Source organism: Montipora foliosa, chromosome 4 (assembly GCF_036669935.1).
Source record: "Montipora foliosa isolate CH-2021 chromosome 4, ASM3666993v2, whole genome shotgun sequence".
In the NCBI taxonomy this organism is placed as follows: Eukaryota; Metazoa; Cnidaria; class Anthozoa; order Scleractinia; family Acroporidae; genus Montipora; species Montipora foliosa.
Window position 1 is genome coordinate 16,025,319 of NC_090872.1, and position 21,496 is coordinate 16,046,814.

General features: G+C 39.1%; 1 protein-coding gene across 4 annotated transcripts in view; it reads left to right on the plus strand.

Annotated features, from left to right (window-relative positions):
• LOC138000031 (ataxin-10-like) overlaps positions 1–20,323 on the plus strand; it is a 23,811-nt gene extending 3,488 nt beyond the window's left edge. The window contains exons 5-13 of one of the 4 annotated variants that reach the window (XM_068846154.1): positions 7,003–7,083; positions 7,538–7,624; positions 9,857–9,937; positions 10,535–10,572; positions 11,998–12,152; positions 15,910–16,021; positions 16,233–16,402; positions 16,825–16,888; positions 20,092–20,323. In XM_068846154.1, coding sequence (XP_068702255.1) covers positions 7,003–7,083; positions 7,538–7,624; positions 9,857–9,937; positions 10,535–10,572; positions 11,998–12,152; positions 15,910–16,021; positions 16,233–16,402; positions 16,825–16,888; positions 20,092–20,282 — 979 coding nt within the window. In that variant the 3' untranslated portion in view covers positions 20,283–20,323. Of the gene's footprint in view, positions 1–7,002; positions 7,084–7,537; positions 7,625–9,856; positions 9,938–10,534; positions 10,573–11,997; positions 12,153–15,909; positions 16,022–16,212; positions 16,403–16,824; positions 16,889–20,091 lie in introns of those variants that run through there. The other 3 variants (XM_068846155.1, XM_068846157.1, XM_068846156.1) reach the window with 3 other exon arrangements.
• The last annotated feature ends 1,173 nt before the right edge of the window (positions 20,324–21,496 follow it).

Here is a 21,496-nt window from a genome sequence, read left to right on the forward strand (position 1 = left end):
TGAACCTTTCACAGACATTTCTCCATTCTAGACTCAAATTGCATCCCCAAGTTTAAAAAAGATCGATTTTTTCAAACTCGTTTCATTGTTTCTTAATGCATTTCTTCATCTCTTGAGTTTCAAACACACGTTAATAGAACTAAACAAAATGACTTCCTTTAGCTATCATAGCCATATAACCAATTGTTTGATTGGATCTCCGATTCACCAATAAAAATTCTTGACATAAGTACCCTGTTTTCCTGCAAATTCACAATGGTGGCAGAATATTTTTGTATTCTGAAGGAGCTGCTGGGGGATGGGTGGGTGCATTTAGGGGGGGGGGGGGAGAGGAGGGGAGGAGGAGTGGATAGGTTGATCGAGGGGGGAGGGGTGGGGAGACAGATGGAAAAAATCTCCAGATTTTAGATCTCCATAGGTTGACATCTCTGTTTCATCTTCATGCCACTTATCTTCGGAGAATATCTGAACGATTGTGATTGGTTTATTTTTAGAGAAACAGACTGTTTCCAATGAGCAGTCGCTTTCTATTGAAAACCAGCACCAGGTCCCTGACAAGTAAAAAGGATGCATAGAAGGCCAGTTTGTTGTTTATTTGTTTATTCCAAAATAATTTTGATGTCTTTTGAAAGCTAGAATGCTTTGTGATAATGATCAGTACACATTATTGACAGTTTCAGAGAGTGGTTTATCCAGAATGCAGCTTCCTTGCTACTGTAGCAGTCAGGTCTGTTTTCTTTGGTATTAATGGTCTGACAGCTAGGCTGATTCTAATACCATTATTGGACAATCTTACTGTTTGAAACTCATGCTTCCAGCTATGTTTGATGATGGTCACCTGAAAATGTCTGTGTCCTGCACACTGCGGATTCAGGTTGAGCGTTTAATGACGCCAGTTATCGCGTTCGTTATCACGGTTGATTGGTTGCGTTGCGAGGCAAATTGTCAGACATTGCTAGGCGGGGGATGATAGCGTTCTGTATGAAAAAAGGCGCGTTACAGAATGTAGACATGTTGACCGTAAGCAAGAGCAGTCGCTCTTATATCCCAGGAAAACCTTTATCCTCTGACCTAAGACATCTCATCACCGATAAAATCGTTGAAGGAGGAGGTGACCCACTAACAATGATATTTCCCGGTCGATTTGTGGATATTGTGAATGAGCTGAATGTGTCATTGGCTACGGTTTCAAAAATTTGGAAAAACTACTGCGAGACTGGTTCTCTTAACCCATTGAAGCACAGAGGAGGAAATCCTAGTCGTTTATCTAATGGAGATCTTGAACTCATTGAAGTTCTGAAAAGACAGAAACTCATGCAGAAGTAATGTACTGTTTGTATGATTGTGGCCATTTACCCTTTGGAACAACTTCAGTAACAGCGGTGTGCAACACTGTCTGAAACAGACTACCCAGCGGCAAGAAGTTTACCTTCAAAAAAATAGTGCATGTTGCCCAAGAAAGATTTACAATAGCAAATATGGCTTATACTCAACTGTTTGGCGACTACTTGTCAAGGATCCCTACACGTTGAAATATTTTGATGAATGTGATGGATGTGAAACTTCCCTCAAACAATACTCGAAAGTATGGTCATGCACCGATTGGGCAAAGGGCAATCGAAGTAACAAGATATGCAGAAAACCCCAATACTACAGTTAATCTTCTCTGTTCTCTTACTGGAGTAACTTACATGAACACAGTTGATGGAGCGGCAAATACATTAGACTCCAGTTTTTTTGAAGAGGCATATAACTCACCGAACCCTGTAACTTTGAGACCATGCCTTGAGGTTGGAGACATGATTGTAATGGATAATTGTCCCACGTATCACCACCAAGGTGGACGGATTTTGCAAGAATTTCTTGACGACCTCAATATCGAGTTAGTTTACATGCCTGCATACTCCCCAGATTTTAATCCTGCTGAATATGTTTTTGGCAAACTGAAATGTTTAAAAGAATCCTTGTACACAGCAGTAAAAAAAAATTTATCACACCTGGAGACATGCATGGATTCTTTAGAATTATGGGTTATTTGGAGGTTTAAAGTTTGAAGTAAACAAACAGCTTGAATACATGAGGCGTACAAACTTAGAACATCTAGAGCTGGTCAATCGTTCATATTTTGCAGATCATGTTGATGTTCGGATTTTGAATAGAACTATTTTTAGCAGTCGTTCCCACAATAGATTTGAAACGCATTGGGTTTGTACTAATTATGCTCAGGACAAAATATGTCAATCATTTAAATTTTATCTTTAGAGCTTTTTATTTCTTCAGAAAGAAATGATAATTTTTTTGTACTATAGCCTTTAGTGGGATAATAATAATTGATGTTGCTGTCTCTTGATGCAGGATAAAGGAGAAGTATACTAAGAAAAACTCGGGGAAAATTTAAGTTCCAACAATTTGTAGCGCTCAAACGCAAGACAAACACTCACACCAAAAATACATGTAGTCTAACACAACAAAACATTTTAATGTAAACTTCAAATAAAGTAGCCTTCACAAAGTCAGCTGTTCAACACGACAAAACCCAACGAAGTTTTCATACCATCAAACGTTTTTAAAGTGCTAACATTTCCACTGAGTCATTTCGAAAAGGAAGATCTGTGTTGCAATTCTAACAAAGCTGCCGCCGCGCTTGCTTGCTTCTGTAGAACATTCAATGGAGACAGACGCATCTGGGTTCACATTCAAATCAAGTTCGTTGTTTACTCTCGTGGTTGTAATTGGTTCAGAACATGGTGAGATCTCATACTCACTTCTTGACACCATTTCTTGTTGTTGTAATTTTAGGGCCAGTTTAAAGTCAGACTGCTCTTGTGTACTCATAGTTACGCACAATTTTTTTTCCGTTGGAAAGTTTATAGCATATTCTCCCGAGAGTAGCCTCTTCTGGGAAGTCATCCTATGATCAGTTTGTTTGCGAACATCGGAATAAATTGAAGTAAAACTAACACGAGTTGATGAACTCTTACTACAATCAGTGCCTTTCATAACAATGTTATCAAGGAGTTTTCTCACGTTCTCACGTAACGGCAACTTTCCCTTTAAGTTTCATTGCAGAATTGCGACATCCTTATTGAAAAGAGCCCAGTTTCTTAGCCCTTAGGAAGTGTACCTGTCGGGCATTTCATTGATAATGACATCCTCCATTTGTCTGGAACTCGAGTTGATCACTTTGTCGGCTGCATGAGTGGTATTTTCTACACCTTTTGCTGCCGTTCTTAGTTTTTCTTCGAGGCGGTTGATTTCTTTTTCTAAATTTGATCTTTCTAATTTTTCGCTGCTATGTTTTGATAAAATACCACATGAAAAGGCGGATTTACATGGGCTAAAAGTGCAAATCTTTCTTGTGTGTCCAAGTTTTAAGTGGCAGTTTCCACATGTGGATAAGTGCCCCCTATTCTGATCCGATGCTCGTTTTATTTTGTCATCGAACCTTACAAGTTCATGGCATTTCGTTTCCATGCAATTTTTTATCTCGTTTACGGCTTCCTTTTGTTTTTCAGCCATAACGTTGTAAAGCAAGCATCACAGGCAAGTCGTTTTCATCAGTTTTGTGAGCGCTTGTGTTCCGTCCTGGTAAATCTAGTGAGCGTTGAACATGCGTCCGTGTTAGCTCGCGATCCTCTGCTCCCGTCTCAGCCATGTTTTCTACTCTGTCAATACCAGTATCTACGGCTGGCAACGCAAATTCAAATACTCTTATTCTGATGCTCTGAGCTACTTTGTCTAACACACCTTTCATCTGCAAGCTGAAATACTTTCTGGACAAATCTACCTCGTCGACAGTTTCATCTTCCTTCACTGTAAGTCGCATTGAATTCATCCTTTGGAGATGGGGCACCTTGTTCACAATGCATTCCACGAACTTGCTGTATTCCTAGGTCATAAGCTCTTCGACAATATAATTATACTGGAGTTATTCTTTTTGTAGAATAGTAGGAGTACTCTATCTTGATTTCAATTGCTATGACACACAGATCGATAAGACAAAGTGCCTTTTCTTTTCCTTTTCTGACACACAATGATATCATCCCCGCCTAGCAACGTCTGACAAATTGCCTCGCAACGCAACCATTCAACCCTGATAATGAACGCAATAACTTATGTCATTAAACGCTCAACCTGAATCCGCAGTAGTTTGGTTTTCAGTAATTCTTTTAGTTGTCTGGCCCCTTTAGCCCTTGTAGTTATTCGGCGCTGCTCATACTGTCATCTCTGTCCAGCAAATGCAAAGGAGGCTCTGCTATCAGGGAAGACCATTTATAATCGCAGTAGTGCGCAAAGATGTTGCCGTGTTTGATGTAAAACACAACATGAGAAGTTGCAGGCTGAGGCGAATGCACACTTGGTTATGTGGGTGAGGCCTAATAGTGCAAGAGAGATAGGGAGGAGGTGGGAGCACATTCAAGGATTAAGAGCAACATGATGGTGAAAGATTGCAGTTTTCCTCCCCTATACACGTTGAGGAAAGACCTCAAGGGGCGGTCAATTAGGAGGAAATTCCGCCAGTTTGATAGTGGCCTACAATAGGCAGTTGTCGCATCTTATAAGCAGGATTTTGACACAGTTGAAGAAGGAAGAAGAGAGCGTATGCTTGACCACTGAAGAGATTTTAGTGGAGTTTAGGGAAGTCAACAAGGATACAGATGAGGGGGAGATGGTTGTTGGGTCGGTGGGTGTGAAAGCCTTAAGCTTGTACCCGAGCTTGGACATGCTGTTTACTGTAGAGAAGGTGCGTGAGATTTTGTACATCAGTGGTGTGCAGGTGGTAGGGCTGACTCAGACGAGTTGGGCTTCAGCTGGGATTGAACAGAACTGAGGCTGAGTCAAGAGAAATGGGTTTGTTGCAGTTCTGCCCATGATGTAAGACAGGAAGAGGCTGACCACCCACTATCACAGGTTACCCTTGAAAGCAAAGAGGACAGGTTTGGACCTTGGTAAAAACCTTGTGAATGGCTGGATGCGAGGGACATAAGGAAGATGTTTACTGAGGCCATGAGAGTGGTTCTCTGTCTCATAATGATGAAGCATGTTTACTCGTTTGACATGCAAATCAAGATGCAGACACAAGGAGGTCCCATAGGTTTAGAGCTCACAGGGGTTAGCTCATGATATGGTGGGACATACAGCTTAAGATGAGGATGAATGAGATGAGTTTAAGGTTGTACAAACGGTATGTGGATGATGTTAATGTAGGGATAGGGGGTTCAGGGATGGCGCAGTGGTGAGAGCACTCGCCTCCCACCAATGTGGCCCGAGTTTGAATCCCCAACTCAGTGTCATATGTGGGTTGAGTTTGTTGGTTCTCTAATCTGCATCAAGAGGTTTTCTCCGGGTGCTCTGGTTTCCTCTCTCCTCACAAACCATCTTTTGACTTGTGTTAATAAATATTGTTAATTTCAGTGTACAGTGTCCCTAATTAGTGTTCCAGCGCTAGAACAACTAGACACTGAAATAAAATTCCTTTCCTTTCTTTCTTTCCCAAACATGGCGTTAAGTTTGTCAAGGATGAAGGTAGAGTGATCTTTGTTTAAAACCTGGGAGGGAGTGAGAGGGAGATGGGTGTCCCAAGTGGATAGGAGATGCATGACTATGCTGCAGCAGCTGGGAAACAGGATACATCCATCAATCCAGTTGGAGGTCGATTACCTGTCACACCATGGGGATGGGAGATTGCCAATATTGGGCTTAAAGGTTTGGGTAGAGAGGAGAATGACCAAGGGTGGAGGTGGTGTGTGTTTGTTACTGCATGAGTTTTACTCGAAGATTGTTGGGTCAAAGAGGGTAATCTGTGCAAGGTTGGCCCTACCAACTGGAGTTCAAAGAGGACAATTTTGATGCAGCAAGTTTTGAGAATTCAAATCAATTGCAGCAGAGAACTTCCTTGGGAGACAGGGGCAGGTACATCAACTATATGATGCTGCACCTCCAGTACTATGGGTACAATCGGGAGTTTAGGATGCAGGTAGTTCAATCAGCATTGAAGGCCTCTGACTGTCTGATAGAACTAGACGCTAATGGTGAGCAACCTTTATACAGACCAAGAGTGTGGAAGAACTTGGGGAGAGTGCAAGAGAGAAAAGAAAGAAGGGGACATGGTATGAAAGAGGTGGTTTTGACACAGTGATCCCAGGATCCGAGCTAAAAGAGAGATACGTGGGGCAGATAGAGAAAACGAGTTTAAAAATCAAAGTGGTTGAGAGAGCAGGAGTAACCCTGAAGCAGATTTTGCAACGGTCAGACCCATTAATCAAATACAAGAGGTGTGATGACAACAAATTATTGTGTGATATGTCGCACTAATGGAAAAGGGCCTTGTCGTGCTGTTGGGGTAACTTATAAACTGGTTTGTAAGAGCTGTGGGAACAAATACGTTGGCAAAACCTCCCGAAGTGCTTACACCTGTGGGAAGAAGCATGTAAGGGCTTTGAGAGAGAAGAAGGAAAACTCTGTGCTGTGGAGGGCATTCCTGTGAGAAGCACAGAGGAGTTGCCCCATTGTTCACCATGAATGTCACTGAATGTCACTTGGGTTTTTTATTTGATGCTAAGATTAATAACTGAGTCTGTTAGGATCAGTCTGGGCAACGAGGATGAGCTCATCAACACAAAGGCCGATTGGAGTTATTCATGCGCATGTGAATTGCGTTTTGCAACTTTTTAATTTATGCAAAACCTTTTGCAAGATTACATGAAGTAATAATATTGTGCATGCAAATTTAAAGATCAAAATGGCTTTCAACTGAAGAGGTCTGAGATCACATGAAGCTAGTTTTGTGGAAATAGCCAGAGGTGTGTTAAAAGCAAGGACAACTGTTGAGGAAGAAGTTTAAAGTGGTTTTTAGTAAAGCTTTTCTTGCTTCAACAGAAGAAATTTCACAAAGATTTATCATGCTATCGAGATCTTAGTAAAGTAACATGTACACATTACAGTTCAGAAGAAGACAAAAAATGTTTTTAATGTGATTAACTTTATTGTTTTGTCTTTCAGAGATGTACTTTCATCAACTGATCAAAGCATCCAAGATTGTTTGTGCATGATTATTTTCAACTGTTTAAACCAACAAAGAAGGTGAATTGTAATTTAGTTTTTAATTCCTTTTTTCTACTTGTCTACTTGTTATAGTAAGCATTCAAACTGAGTTTTGTTAACCCTTTGACATCCAAACCAGCCGAAACCGGCCATTTTACTCTGTCTAACGCCAGACGATTTTACTCGTCAATGGAGAACCCCTGGAGACAATGGGTTAATCACTCACTGAAAAACTACTGGTATGTCCCCATTAATCACTCACTGAAAAACTATGTCCCCATTAAAGAAAATCCAAGTTACCAGTAACCCCTCCCTACCTGAGAGTGAGACTTTCATATTTGATTCTGGCCAATGCCAGACAATTTTACTCACCAATTGGGGGCACTTCAGATGTGAATGGGTTAACAACAGCGAGTTCTCTCCAAAACTACATGTACCTTAAACATTCAAATACAATGTAATTATTATAATAATTATTATATCTTTTTCACAGGTTGGAGCTGACTAAACATCGTAGTGGTCTTAAGATCATCTCACACATCATTCACTTGTGTGCAAACAAGTCACCTCTTGAATGGGGGTATATAACAATAATAATTTATTAGAACTGTCCACCAACCTGTTGTTGCACATGCTTTCTTGATAGTTTAATTAATAGTGTTCATGTCTGTCTCCCCTCCAAAGTGAGTCTACTGTAAATCTCTTGTGAAAATTAGTTTTCACTCATGTACATGTATTTGAAGTAGAACTAATTACCATCACAAAAACTTGGCAGTTAATTACGCTCACTTTGAAGAGGAGGCAGACATGAACTCAGAAATGGCCTATTGAACATGGTAGTATTGATTCTCAAAAACAAAGACCTAAGCATGAAGCACCCAAAAGATTGAAAACGAAGCACCCTGAGTCGAAAACAAAGCACTCAAAACTTGAAAACGAAGCAACCCAGGTCAAAAACGAAGCACTCACAACTTCAAAAGAAGCACCCTGTTTTTCATTGCTAGACCACTTTGACCAGAGCAATCCAAAGTTTTGGGTTTCACAACAGGAACCTTAAACGTCATATTTAACATCCACTGAACAAAAACGTAGTGCATCTTACAACTCTGCCTTCAGCACAGTGAAGAGGGCAACTAAATTAAATGAATGCACTGAGACATTTCACTACGGTAAATTTTTTCGTGCTTCTGCAAATTCTTTTTTTCTGTAGGAAAAATTCATTGGCACATTAAAAAAGATGAAACTAAGTGCAAGTGAATTAAACAAAAGTAGATGATAGTTGCAAAACCGCTGGACAAAAATTCACTTCTATTAAAAAACACAAAAACAAAGTTAGATTTAGAAAAAAAACTAAGATTTAGTTTCATTAAATTTTTTGACGACAATAATTTCCACCATAAATGAAGGACAGATCCCAATCATTTGAAATAACAGTACAGGAGAATAATTGAAAAAACACAGACACCCCGACCCTGATCCCGGCTCCACGTTTTGGCTACAGCTGTACTTGGAAGAGTGTTAATGTTATTGAAACCACATGCAAGAACCGTGAAATTGCAATTTTAGGCTCTGTTCATGAGTATAGGGTTCTACCACCTCATCGGAGTTAACTCCACATGATGGCCACTGAGTTGCTCTGCCATTTGTGGTGACCGAGGAAGTGTTTCATGAGAGAGGGTCATGACTGCAGGGCTCGAAATTGCGACCAATACAGTCGCATTGGCGACTAAATTTTTCCCTTTGCGACTAAAATATCTGGAGAGGTCGCAAATTTGCGACTTGTTGTCACCTTCGCTGTTTCGAAACAAAAGGGTTAGCAGTTGCCACTGTGCTGCTACTTTTGCTAAAATTAATAAAGAAATGACAAAGTTATTTTGTTTCTCGCTGTGACTTTTCTCTGAAGATAGCGTAATTGTAGAGTAATTTAGCTGCGATGTTACGTGCACAGCTCCATTTCTTCGATCATTCGCCATTTTTTCAGCGGTTTCTTTACACACAAGTATTGCGGGCTCATATCTTTTTGCTAAACCGCTGACAACAAAATGCAGCGCGGCGATTTTGCGACTAAAATTTGCGAAATTGCGACTAAATTTTCGTATCTTATCGCAAAATGCGACTGGATTTTTTCGTTAATTTCGAGCCCTGGACTGCACTTGTCCAAGCTAGTTATCTGCATGATGTAAACAAAGAATGAAATGCTTTTGGTCTTTTGAATGCTTCGTGCTTAGGTCTTCATTTTCGAGTGCTTCGTTTTCGATACTAGCTATTGAACATGCCATGCCTTTGTTTTTCAAATGAACTAAAAATTAGTGGTGGTTTATTTACAGTATGCTATGTTAACTTGACCCACTTTACCCTAATTCAGCTAATTTACTATGGTGTAAATACTAGTTGTGTAACGCTTTTGAGTGGTACACACGAGTCACTAATGTATTTTCGTATTATACACACGAGCCTTGTGCATGTACCAAGAAAATACAAGTGACATGTGGGATATTCCACGGTATACCACGAGAAAGGGTTGCTTAACTATTTTATACCATTATGCCATAGTAAATACAGTGGCCAGTAAGGCATGATATGAAGGTTGGGTGTGATACTGTTGAATTGCTCTGATTGATGGGAAGGTTCGGTGGAATACTGACAAATATACAATGGCTTTCCTGCATTCTGATTGGCTGTATTTTCTATGGCATGGTATAAATGATCTTATATGGGTCTGGTGCATGATGTTATTTTTGATTAGTGGTAAATAAAGTCTTAGTAACTTTGCCATTAGATTTCTTACTTGGATTTCATTTTTCATTGTCAGATATTTTATTCTAGACACTTTGATCTGTGAGGGCCTCTTTCCTGATATGTATCATGGTATTGAATCTGATCCCCTTGCTAGGTGAGAGCAGTATCTTTTTCTTATATAATCAGTAATGAGAGTAATTGTTTTATGCTTGGATGGTTAGTGTCAGTGGTTAGGAATGTATCATGAAAAGTGAATACACAATTCACATTTGATCTATACTATTCTATGTAAATATGGTGGTGTAGACAAAAATTCATGTCAGCAGACATTACTAAGTTTGGTTTTCTTCCTCTTTACATGTGTACTTAGTCTAAAATTAAATGAGACAAAGCCACGCTACTATTAAGTCCTTGCAATACAATCATAAATTTAAGAATAATTTATATGAGTTACTTGTTGTTAATGCTTCTTTTTTTTTATAGTCTGTTAGTAAGCTTTCTAGTAGACTTCTTAACATGCCAGAAGCAAGTGGCTGGTGAAATAAAATGATTCTTTTTGGAGCAACTTGACAATTACCTTGTATTCTCATATAGTCAGGTTGCATGCAGACTATAATCTCAATTGATCAGTCAGTCAGCCAGTCAACCAAGCAAGCTGAATCAGTTAATCAACCAATCAATCAATTAGTTAATTTGAGGAGACCTAAGGAAACCACCAAGCTTACAAGTTTCCTTTTGTTGTGTTTTGAAGAGTTATCTTGCTGGATTTATTTCATCTTAAAATAACTGGTAAGTTTTAAAAGCTTTCTTGCAAAAATAATATTCTCTATGTTGTTGTCTTGTTAGAAACGTTAAAACGAGACAAACCAGTTGCATGTATGATGACATCCAAGGTACACAACAAAAGGGGTAACGGTAAACAATCTGAACCCACCCACGTGTTGGCCAACACGTCACTTGACTGTCAATCGACAGTTAGCCGACAGTCGGTCGATAGTTGACCGACTGTCGGCCGACGCATTGGCCACTGTTTAATCTTATAACATACAAGGTGCTTTGGTGACTTTTGACCGCCATCTTGTATTTCGTGATATTATAACTCAGTTCCCATTACGACACGTGTATCTGTTGTAGCACAATTTGTTCCTTTGGTACAATTTTTCCTGAACTGGTACAGAATATATTGAACTGGTACAATTTTAATTGTACTGGTTTATTTTTATCAACTGTCTAAAAAAGGGATTTTCCTTTTTTTGGGGTGTAGTTAAAAAACAGGGGCGTGGTTTTTAGGGGGTCTAAAAAAGAACATGTTATTTCTTTCTTTTCTTCTACTTTCATACCCCTCCCTCATCTTCCCCATCACCTCTATCCAACACCCCTTTCTTTCACAGTTCTATCCCCCCTTATTTTGCACGTGGCCCCCCTCCTTGCGTACCCTTTTGCCCACTCCCTCTATGACAGACTTTACACAGTATACTCAAGACTTTCTTTTTTACTTACCCAAACTTGAGCTTGAACTCCCTACCTCTGGATTTGTTGTGTCCACTCTCTTATCCACTTGACCACACAAGCAGATCATGCAAACTTACCATGATAATTTATAATTATATTTTAATATTCATCCCAGGACACTCTCTGTCCAAATATTTTATTATTCATCCCAGGCCACTCTCGGTCCAAACTTCTGCAAGGGCGCAAGGGCGCAAGGGCTACGGGTCAATAGCCCATGAGGCGAAGCCGAGTGGGCTATTGACCCATGGCCCTTGAGGGCGAAGGGTCTAATTGTTTTAGTATCACCCAACCAGTCGGACAGAAAAGGCAAATAATAAAGTTAGCAAATGCAAGTTAAAGAAATATTCAATTGGGAATGAAACGAAAGAAAGCGTCACGCTTTTCGCTACTCGAGGACTATTACTAATAGTCCTCTAGTAGCATAGCAAATCAAAATGCAGGATTTGCATTAGTCCACTGGTTGGTTGATACTAACACACATTATTATTCCACTATAACACCATTTTACCATATTTGGTCAAGACAACATCCAAAATATGAGATGGTAATACCCTGTAGTGTCCTGTTTTAATGGTTTGGAACGGATCAAATACGAATGGAATGAGCCCGAGAATTTAGCTTGTCATCTGGTTTATCCAATTAACTAAAGGACATTTGAATGCATAAAAGACTTTTTTATGGCAAGGTGATGTCTTTTTACAGATGCTTTGGATGAATCAAGTGAAAAATCAAAAGGACCAGAAATGGCTCCAGAATTTTATGCATCTTCAGTGAATTACTTGTCACATCAATTTGAGAAACATGTGGTTGGTATCACTCAAAGGCTACAACAACTGGATCATTCATCTGACGATTTTGTTAGTTGACACGTCTTTTATAATAAATAATCTACATTATAACTCTCTAAAAGGAATATGGCACACAAGTCATTGTTTGGGCTTGTTTATATTCATAATATCATGGGTGACAAATTACTCCTTAATTTAGGCGCGAAATTTCAGCGTTGATTTGTAATTTCCCATGTGAAATTACAAAATTGCCATTGTAACATCTCTTGTATCTTGATCAGAGCGAAGATGGCGTCTAGATTTAAGACAGTGACCATTAAATACGTGAAAGAGCACAATTAACTGGGTGAGAGTTTTTGAGAAGTGGTGTGTCGAAAATAGCCTTGAGAAAAACCTGGAGATGATTCTTCCCGAGCAGTTGGATAAAGTACTCGAGCGATTTTACAATTACGGTTGTGAGCGTAATTTGTCACCCACGACATTAAAAGGTAATCAAATGGTTTTCTCGTGAAATTAGGAAATAATTTCACTTGCGTTTTGTCAAAATTTTGATATCAGAATTTTGACAGAACGCGCGTGAAATTATTTCCTAATTTCACTCGTCGCCATTTGATTACACATACTAATTGTATCACAATTTGGATACTTGCCGATGAAAGACCTGATCAGTGGACTAAACCATTTTGTGTGTCGGAGATAAGAGGGTTACTAATGGTTAAGTAATGGTTAAATTATCAAAGTGAATCTTTCAAAAGTGAGCTTCTACAGCCTTGGTTTAATTTGTATTAAAATTTGTTACTGGTGTCAACTTGAAATGAAAAATCCTTTTGGAATTATAAAAATTGTCTCCTCTGGTTAAGCATTTATACAGTATAAGAAACAAGAACCAACACCTAACCAATGAAAACCGCATTTTACAGGAGAAGATCAACAAACTTATACGTGAGAATCAAATACATGCAGTGTCCCTTAAGAAGCAGAAATGTTGAATGGATGAAATCACTGGAAGAAAAGCTCAAAATGTTCACCTTAGTTCACTTATAGATCCAGAAGAAATAAACAATTACCTTCGATCCATTAACACAGATGATACATACGTAGCTCCTGAGCGTGTGATGATTCCTGAGGATACATATATCCCCACTGTGTGTGAGCAAGATGTTTGGGACCTCTCAGTCCATCAGAAGAGAACTGCGTCAGGACCTGATAACCTACCGTATTGGCTTCGGCGTGATTTTGCCCACCACCTCGCACCACTCATAAACAAAATTTTCAACAATTCAATCTGTAAACAAGAAGCTCGTCACCTCTGGAAACTTGCTGATGCGGTTCCTATTCCCAAACCTAATCCACTGGAATCATGTGACCAGCTTCGTCCAATATCTTTGACTAATATCATCATGAGGATCTTTGAAAGACTGGTGTACAAGGAAGAACTTTCTTCTTTACTGAAAACATCTATTAGTCCAGACCAATTTGCATACAAAGCTGATCACAATACCACTATGGCCCTAATAAAAAAACTACACTTCTGGCTAAAATCTTTGGACTCTGGAGCTGACTTTGTCAGGGTATATACATTTGACATTCGGAAGGCCTTTGATTCTGTTTCTCATGAGATAATCTGCGATAAGTTAAAATCTCTTGGCATTACCCTGGTAATCCTTGTATTGTAAACTGAATCATCCGTTTTTTGGATGGCCGACAACAGAGGGTTGTGGTTGATGGTACCTCAACAGAATAGACCTTATTCACGATGGCTATCATGTTGGATTTGCTATTATCATGTTAATTTGCTACACACTTCTGAGGGGGCAAACAACATAAGTCCGAGAGGCTATAACGAACATCTTAGCCACACAGAGAGATTTGTTTCACGTTCATTGAGTGTTTATCACCTAAGTAGTAAAATGCATTGATTTCAAAAGTTACTTCAACTTTTTTTTAGTGAAAAATGAGCAGATAACGAAGTAGAAACTCAAAATGTCAAAGACAATCAAAAGATATAAAATTATTATAAAAGGTACTTAATTTTAAATTCTAAAATGTACTTTTAGCAATGTTATTTCAATATTTCGACGAGCCGATTTTCCGCTATTTGCCTTTTTTCCAATGTTTGCCCCCAGCATAACACATGGCTAATTTGCCTGACAATTTTAAAACCAACATAATAAGGGCTATTGGTCAACATCAATAAAGGCGTCCCTCAGGGGACTGTACTGGGTCCCGTTTTGTTCACTATCATGGTTAATAACATTTCCCCAGTCAATATTCACCAAATGTTTAATGACGGAAGTCCGCTGATGACATCACATTAAGTATAACAGTTAAAGTCAATGCTCATGACCCTTCTGAGGCCGAAGTTGTAAATGTTAAAAAACGGGTTAGAGATAACAGAATGGTACTGCACATGAAGAAGACCTGGGAGATGGTTGAAAGAGGAAGGACAAGGAAATCACTACCGGAACAGGTGGAAGGAGTTGAAAGAAAACAGGAGCTTAAAATCTTGCGTGTAACATTTAATGAGAATCCTTGTAACTGGGACACCCAGTTCGACTCTATGCTGTCGAAGGTTTCGTCTAGAATGTACATTCTGCGTGTCTGCAAGTACTACGGCTACTCGATCTCTGAAATTCATCAATTATTTAACAGCTTAATAATGCCCATATTCCTATATAGAATTGAAGTGTGGGCAGGTGCTTACCAAAGCAAATATATAATGACAGAATCGATAAATTTTTCAAGCGAGCCTTCAGGTTTGGCTACATCAGTGAGTGAAAAGAAAAGGGATATACACTTATGGGCCAAAGTTATGGGTAGTAGCGAACACTGTTTAATAGAACTTTTACATCCAACCAGAAATCGTATAAATCTTCGAAACCGAGTTCACAAGTTCATTTTTCTCCATGTTAAAACTGAACGCTTCAAGCGTTGCTTCATAAATAGATGCCTTTTTGGACTTACATAACTATGCATGCTGTATATGAAATATCTCTTTTATAATGTAGATTGTACCTTGCCACATATTTTATAAACGTTTTTTTTTGATAATAATCATACGTTTATTGTAAACTTACACGTCTGCTGTAAGTGTTGTTATTTCAATAAAGACTAGTCTTTATTGAAATAACAACACTTACTTTTATTTATTTATTTATTTAAAATGATTGACAATAGGACACACAAGTGAAGTCAAATCCAAAGCTTCCAAGATTTTAGTTCTTTAGCATAGAAACATGTGTAGTTGTAGTACATATGTTAAGCAGCAGGCATCCAAGTCATTAGTAAGACCCCGTATTGAACTTTGATATGCTTCACCCTGTTGGTCACCTTGAAAAGCAGCATATAGCTTCCTAAGAAACAATACAACGTGCTGCGGCCAGGTTTGTCTGTGCTGACTACTCTAGTTACTCTAGTGTGACAGGTATGACAAACTCCCTGGGCTGGGATAGCTTAGAGAAAAGGAGAACCTTAGACTCTCTGACCATGATGTATAAAGCTGTAAACAACCTGGTTTACCTCCCTTTGGCAAATACCGCTTAGCCTTTCTATTCTAAAACCCGAGCAAACTATGCATCTTTTTCAAATTCGAATGCTTACAAACATTCCGTGTTTCCTAGAGTAATCCCTCTCTGGAACAGCCTGGCTAGTTCAGCTGTTTTCGCAAATTCAGTGCTCCCTTTTCATATAAATCCTCTGAATCATATGAAGAATTCTTACTTCCTTTATTATTTATCGTTCACGTTCTCCTGCCTGTAGTTTAGCATCCTAGCTGTACAGTAGAAATACCAAAAGGATTAATAAAATATGTATGTGTATAACTTAGTTTCAGGTATTGATTGTCACAAGGCTTTTAAGTTTACTTTCCACAAGTACTGGACTTCATTCAAGCATCACTGCTCTTCAAGAGAGAAAATCTCTATTGGAAACTTGTGTTGGTAAGCCTTTTCAATATTGATGTCCATCACGTTGTTCCAAGGAGCAATTTACTATTTTTGGGTATGATGTTACCTAATCAGCATAAAAAAGTTGGTAGTCAGAAATTCAAGTTATTCACCTGTGGCGCTTGAATGTTGAGGTGCTGTACTCCATTAAAATTTATACTTACGATATTTATGCCCTCTCCCAGATAACATTCTAACGTTTTAGGTTTGTTAAAGGAAACATCTACACCTGAAGCAAAGGTAACATTTAGTAATGTTGGCTCCATTCCTCAAGATGTGACCTCAGAGAGATTGGCACCCAGTCAGGGCTTTCAGAGAGACCTGGTACGAGTTATTGGCAATATGTGCTACCGGCATCGGCCCAATCAGGACACTGTAAGCTAGCATGTTTTATCATTGTTGTCCGAGACTTTTGTAATTTTTTTTTGCAAAGTATACAGAATTAATTTTGTTGTAGCTTGCTGTTTCAGTCAATTCACAGCCTGGCAAGTCAAATTTGCTTTGGTGTTTGCTTCTGATTGGTTGAAATAGTAATAGATCCCAGTCGCATAGCAAAGTATGGTAGAGTAAAACTACCTGTAGTTGGCTAATTTCCCTAGAGTTTTATTATAATTCACTTTGAAGCAAGCGAAAAAGACACATGAAGATTCGAGAAACAAACTTCGCACAAATCCTTATTTTGTTCCCCAAATTATTCAGGTCATTTTTATAGTTCCAAGCATAATTTTACCAATATAAGGCTATTCTTATTCATAGTCAACTGAAAGCCGTTAAAATAACATTCGTTGTCTAAACAGGTGCGGGAGCTTGATGGCATTTCATTGTTACTGGATCATTGTAACGTTGATGATCAGAATCCGTGTATCCTTCCTTTGAATCTTTTTCTTTTAGTATTGCCAAAACGATTATGCAAGGTTAGGGTTGATTTCTTTAAAAAAAAGTATCAGGTTAAGGACGGTGCCTACTAATTCAAAGGTATTTTTGCCCCGGCTTATGATTGTGCGGGAAATGTAGATCTTGACAAATGTCAATGAATTCAAAAAAGAAAATTGGGGGTAACCACGCATTTTTCCAAGATAATTCATGAATAATATTTGTAAAAAGCTTTAAAATACAAAGCAATGTATGGCGTTCTTTCTCAAACTGAGGCTTAATTATCTCTCAAAAATGCATGGTTACCCCCAATTTTCTTTTTGGATACCAAGAGTACTTACTAAGATCTACTTTATCCGGATAGTTTTAAACCGTGCAAAAATATCCCTGTATTAGTGAGCTTCACCGATAGGAAAATCTCGAGATGGGTAGAACGTATGCGCAATAACAATAGTAGGCACAGTCCTTAACAATCCCTTTAAACCATTGACTCCTAGGAGTGAGACTCTGTCTAACGCTGCGTAGCTGGCGGCATTGTTGGCGCCAGAGGCAAATTAACGAGCGGCGAACGCTCAGAGAATGGGTAGGGCCGCGCCCCTCGTTAATTTGCGTCTCGCGCCAACAAAAACTGCCAGCTACACAGTCAAGTCCAACGCCAGGCGATTTTACTCGTCAATCGGGGCGCTTTAAGATTCAGTGTTAATTTGCAGGCCTGCAGCACGTGCATGAATTACGAAACTAATGTACGGTCTTCTTGAATTACAACAATTGATGTTTGTTTGCGGCCCACTTGTCTTTTTCCTTTCTTAATTTTCTTAATGAAAAGAGAACGAAAACTGTTTGAGTACGTTATTGTCAAATTAACAGACACGTAAATTCTTAAATCAAAATCACTCTTTTCACTTGTGTGGAGATCGTCACGCAAGCTCACATTCCACAGCCATTCTGCAGGTCAAATAAACGAGGACAAAATTCACCTGCTGACCATAGTATTTTTACTCTCAAAGACCGGGTCAACTTTTCTGCCTGCATTTAAAAACATTCAACCATAATTTCCTCGCAACGGAGAGAAAAACAGAAAACTATTTTTATCGTCATCATTGCGATCGATCAGCAAAACATGAAGATTTCATCAGCTTGTTTATGTTGAAACTACCACAGCCCTGTGCTCAAAATTTTTGCCGAGTAATAGAAAAGATGAGCTCTTCTAACCCTAAACCTTTTCACATATGTCGAAATCTTTTAGTCTTCGAGTGTAAGTGTACGTTCGGCAACACTACTTTGATTTTGCTGATGGTGAACATGTAGATTTTGTCGGCTGGTCTGTGTCTGTTGATTTCACTGATAGGATCTGATAGCTTTTTCTTCACTTGTAATTTATTGACGCAATTTTTCGCTCCACTTTTGTTTGAAAAAATGTATATCTGTATAAAAAATATAGAAGCAGAAGCCACTTGTGTGTTTGGTCAGAGGGAAAACAAAACTGAAAAGCCTTTTCAAATCCTCATGTCATTTAACAGCTGCACCAGAAAATAACTGGGTAAAAAACACGAAAATGAACAGGTCTGTTGGAAGTGTGCTTGAATTTCAACAAATGAGCCCCAAATTCGGCAAGAATTTGTTACGCTGATGAATAATGAAGCAGTTTCTATTTCGAAAACGATGACCTAGTGATAAATAAGATCCGCTAGCTATAGGAGAGTGAATTTTTGACTTTGCAGAAACTGTACAATAGTCAACCTCAAGAGTTGGACGATTGTGATCTTTGTGTTAAATTCGCACATTCCTTGTCGACTTTTATAACACTTGAAAGAAAAAAAATCTAACAAAACAACAATCCGATGTCTTGCCGTCATTTTGCCACGCAAGGGTAACTTGATCACAGGCGGCCGCTGAGATCGATGTCACTTTCGATTTTGCGATTTACTTGTTCAGCTAAAAGAACAATGGAAAAATTGAACGTAGCAAAACTCTCAAGATTTTTGTTATGTTGTTTTCATGTCGCAAATTTTGTTGCTGATGGCAATTTTTTTTTATTTTCGATCGACACTTCTAAAAACTTCCTTGTGCTCTTCCTTAAAACTGTGTATCAATTCTCGGTTTTCACATGACGTCACGACCGCCATGTTGGTGCCCAAAACAAAGAAAAGGCGGCCATGTTGGTGCCCCGACCAAATCCTCCGGGAATTTAACTCTATTATTATGCAAACGCTTCCTTTTGTTTTCGTTAAAAAACATGGCTGTTGATCACGTGAGTGAAAACCAGCAATATTTGTCTACTTTTGCATCAATAGTTGTTTTGCATAAAGCAGCCTAACAAAATTTGTACCATGCATAGTTCGCATTTTTGAACGTTAAAATAGATATTTCGGTCCTATGTTTCTTGCAGCAAGTCGTATATTTGGAGTCTCCCATCCAAATACACTCAGAGTACACGCTTTAACTTGCTGTGAAACGAAAAAGTTGAAATTCATGTCAGCCTCGAAGTCAATGTTTCTCGATTCCCATTAATTTCCTTTAATCTTTCTGGGTTTAGTATTTTACCTATTGCGTCCTGGGAAGCAAAACGCAGCTCAGTTGACAGTTATGGAATAAAGCAAGGTTTCAAGTTACTTCACTACCACACGTACGCAATGCGTACCTGTTTTTCTCAGTTGCAATCAGATTACAGTTAACACCGCATGACAAAATTCTTAGTTCCGATAAGGACGCGTGGGGGTGACCCCCAACAGCGATGAGATTTTGACTATGAGAAACAGTCTGTGTAATTTTGATAGGTCGTGTTGGCCATTGAAAGCAGAGGCGTAAGAACAACACAGGATTCAAATTTCAAAGTCTTTGACTAAAATGTCGAAAATCTTTCGTCGCTGTGTTTTGTGACTCCTCATTAAAGCGAGGCTTCTCCACAGAGCCATACATCTGATCAAAAGCCTCGTTCCTTCTGCACTAAAGATATTAATAGTATCTTATTGTCAAAGTATCGGCTTTAAAATTTCTCTCATTTCAGAGTCAAAGGCCAAATCCTCCCATTTTAGCCGCGGCGAATTTGTTTGTTGAGGATCACCACTATGATAATTTTTTTTCGTGTAATATAGTATTCCCTAGATCACTCGCGTGAGTAGCTAGCTACCCGTTATTTTTCCCTGAACATACTTTTCTTACAGCAGAGTTATACTTAACCTCACCCTCAGATATCTGTCAGTGGGCAATCTTTGCCATAAGAAATATTCTTGAGAACAACAAGGCAAATCAGGACATAGTCGCTTCCATTGATCGTCTGGGCCTTGCTGACACCTCACGACTGCGACAGTTCGGTGTGGACGCAGTTGAACTAGATGGGGGTAGAATTAAACTTATGCCAATAAAAGGAACATTGTATTGATATGGAAAGAATAGTCATTATAAATTTTACCGTTGCCAATATCTTGCTGTAATTTTGTGTCCTATCCACCACTCTTTCACCGCACTTTTTGAGCAATCTTATTTATATCTACGTGGAAAATGGGTGGGAAACATTTACTCAACGAGAACATCATTGAACAACGGAAGCGCTTCTAACAAAACATTTCAATCAAGAAAAACAACATATAGGTGAGTAATAGCGGGGTCACTGATATATTCCCAAACAAAAATGCAAAGGAATTAAAGACAAAAGGGAGCTACCCATTGCTGAGAAACAACAAACAAGGTAAAAATAAAAGAAAAGGGACAAGCTTCACAACTACCCGGGACGTACTCACTCTATTAGCACGAGAAAAAGCACCGCTTTTTAGCACGAGTTTTCTCGAGTTCTCCATTGAGGTCGGCACACACGAGGGAACTAGTCCCTGCAACTGGTCCCTGCAACAAGTCGCGGGGACAAGTCCCATCTTGTGAACTAGCCATTTTTGCCACAAAATCTAGTCGCAGAGACTAAAATTTGGTCCCTGCCACTTCTCTCACGAATTCAAACTGGTTTGAATTTTTGGGACAAGTCCCTACGACTTGTTCCTCAAAACGCTTCATGTGAACTGTTCGTGGGACAAGTCCCTGCGACCAAATTAAAATAAACCAATCACAGATCGGTATCACAAGCTCCCACAATTCCTTACGAACTCTGTTTCAGGATGGATGAGTACTGGAAATCTTGATCGAATTTTCGCCCCTTTTTGTTTCTGTATCTGATCGGTAAGAAAGCGTTATTTTTCCGGTTATTATATCCGAGTTGAATCACAAACAATTCAAGCACTGAATCCTGAACCCTACATTGCTATTTTAATAAATTTGGTTTCTTAAGAAAGCGTCGTTTCCCCCAGGTTTGCTACTTTCCTGTGCAATTGGTTCCCGCGTGTTAACACTACTGGGGACTAGTCCCTGCGACCATTCCTTTCGGGTAAACTCTTCAGGGGACTAGTTGCAGGGACTAGTCCCCTCGTGTGTGCCGACCTTTACTCTCATCTGTAATTTACTTTGCACAAAAGGCCATTTTCGAACCGTAATACTCTTTGTTTGTCCCTCCAGATTTTGCCACGGCATTGTTTCCAGTTTCTTTTGGGAATTACAATGGACCCAAGAGAAAACAAAAACGATGCTTATGCAAAATTTGGAGGGACAAAC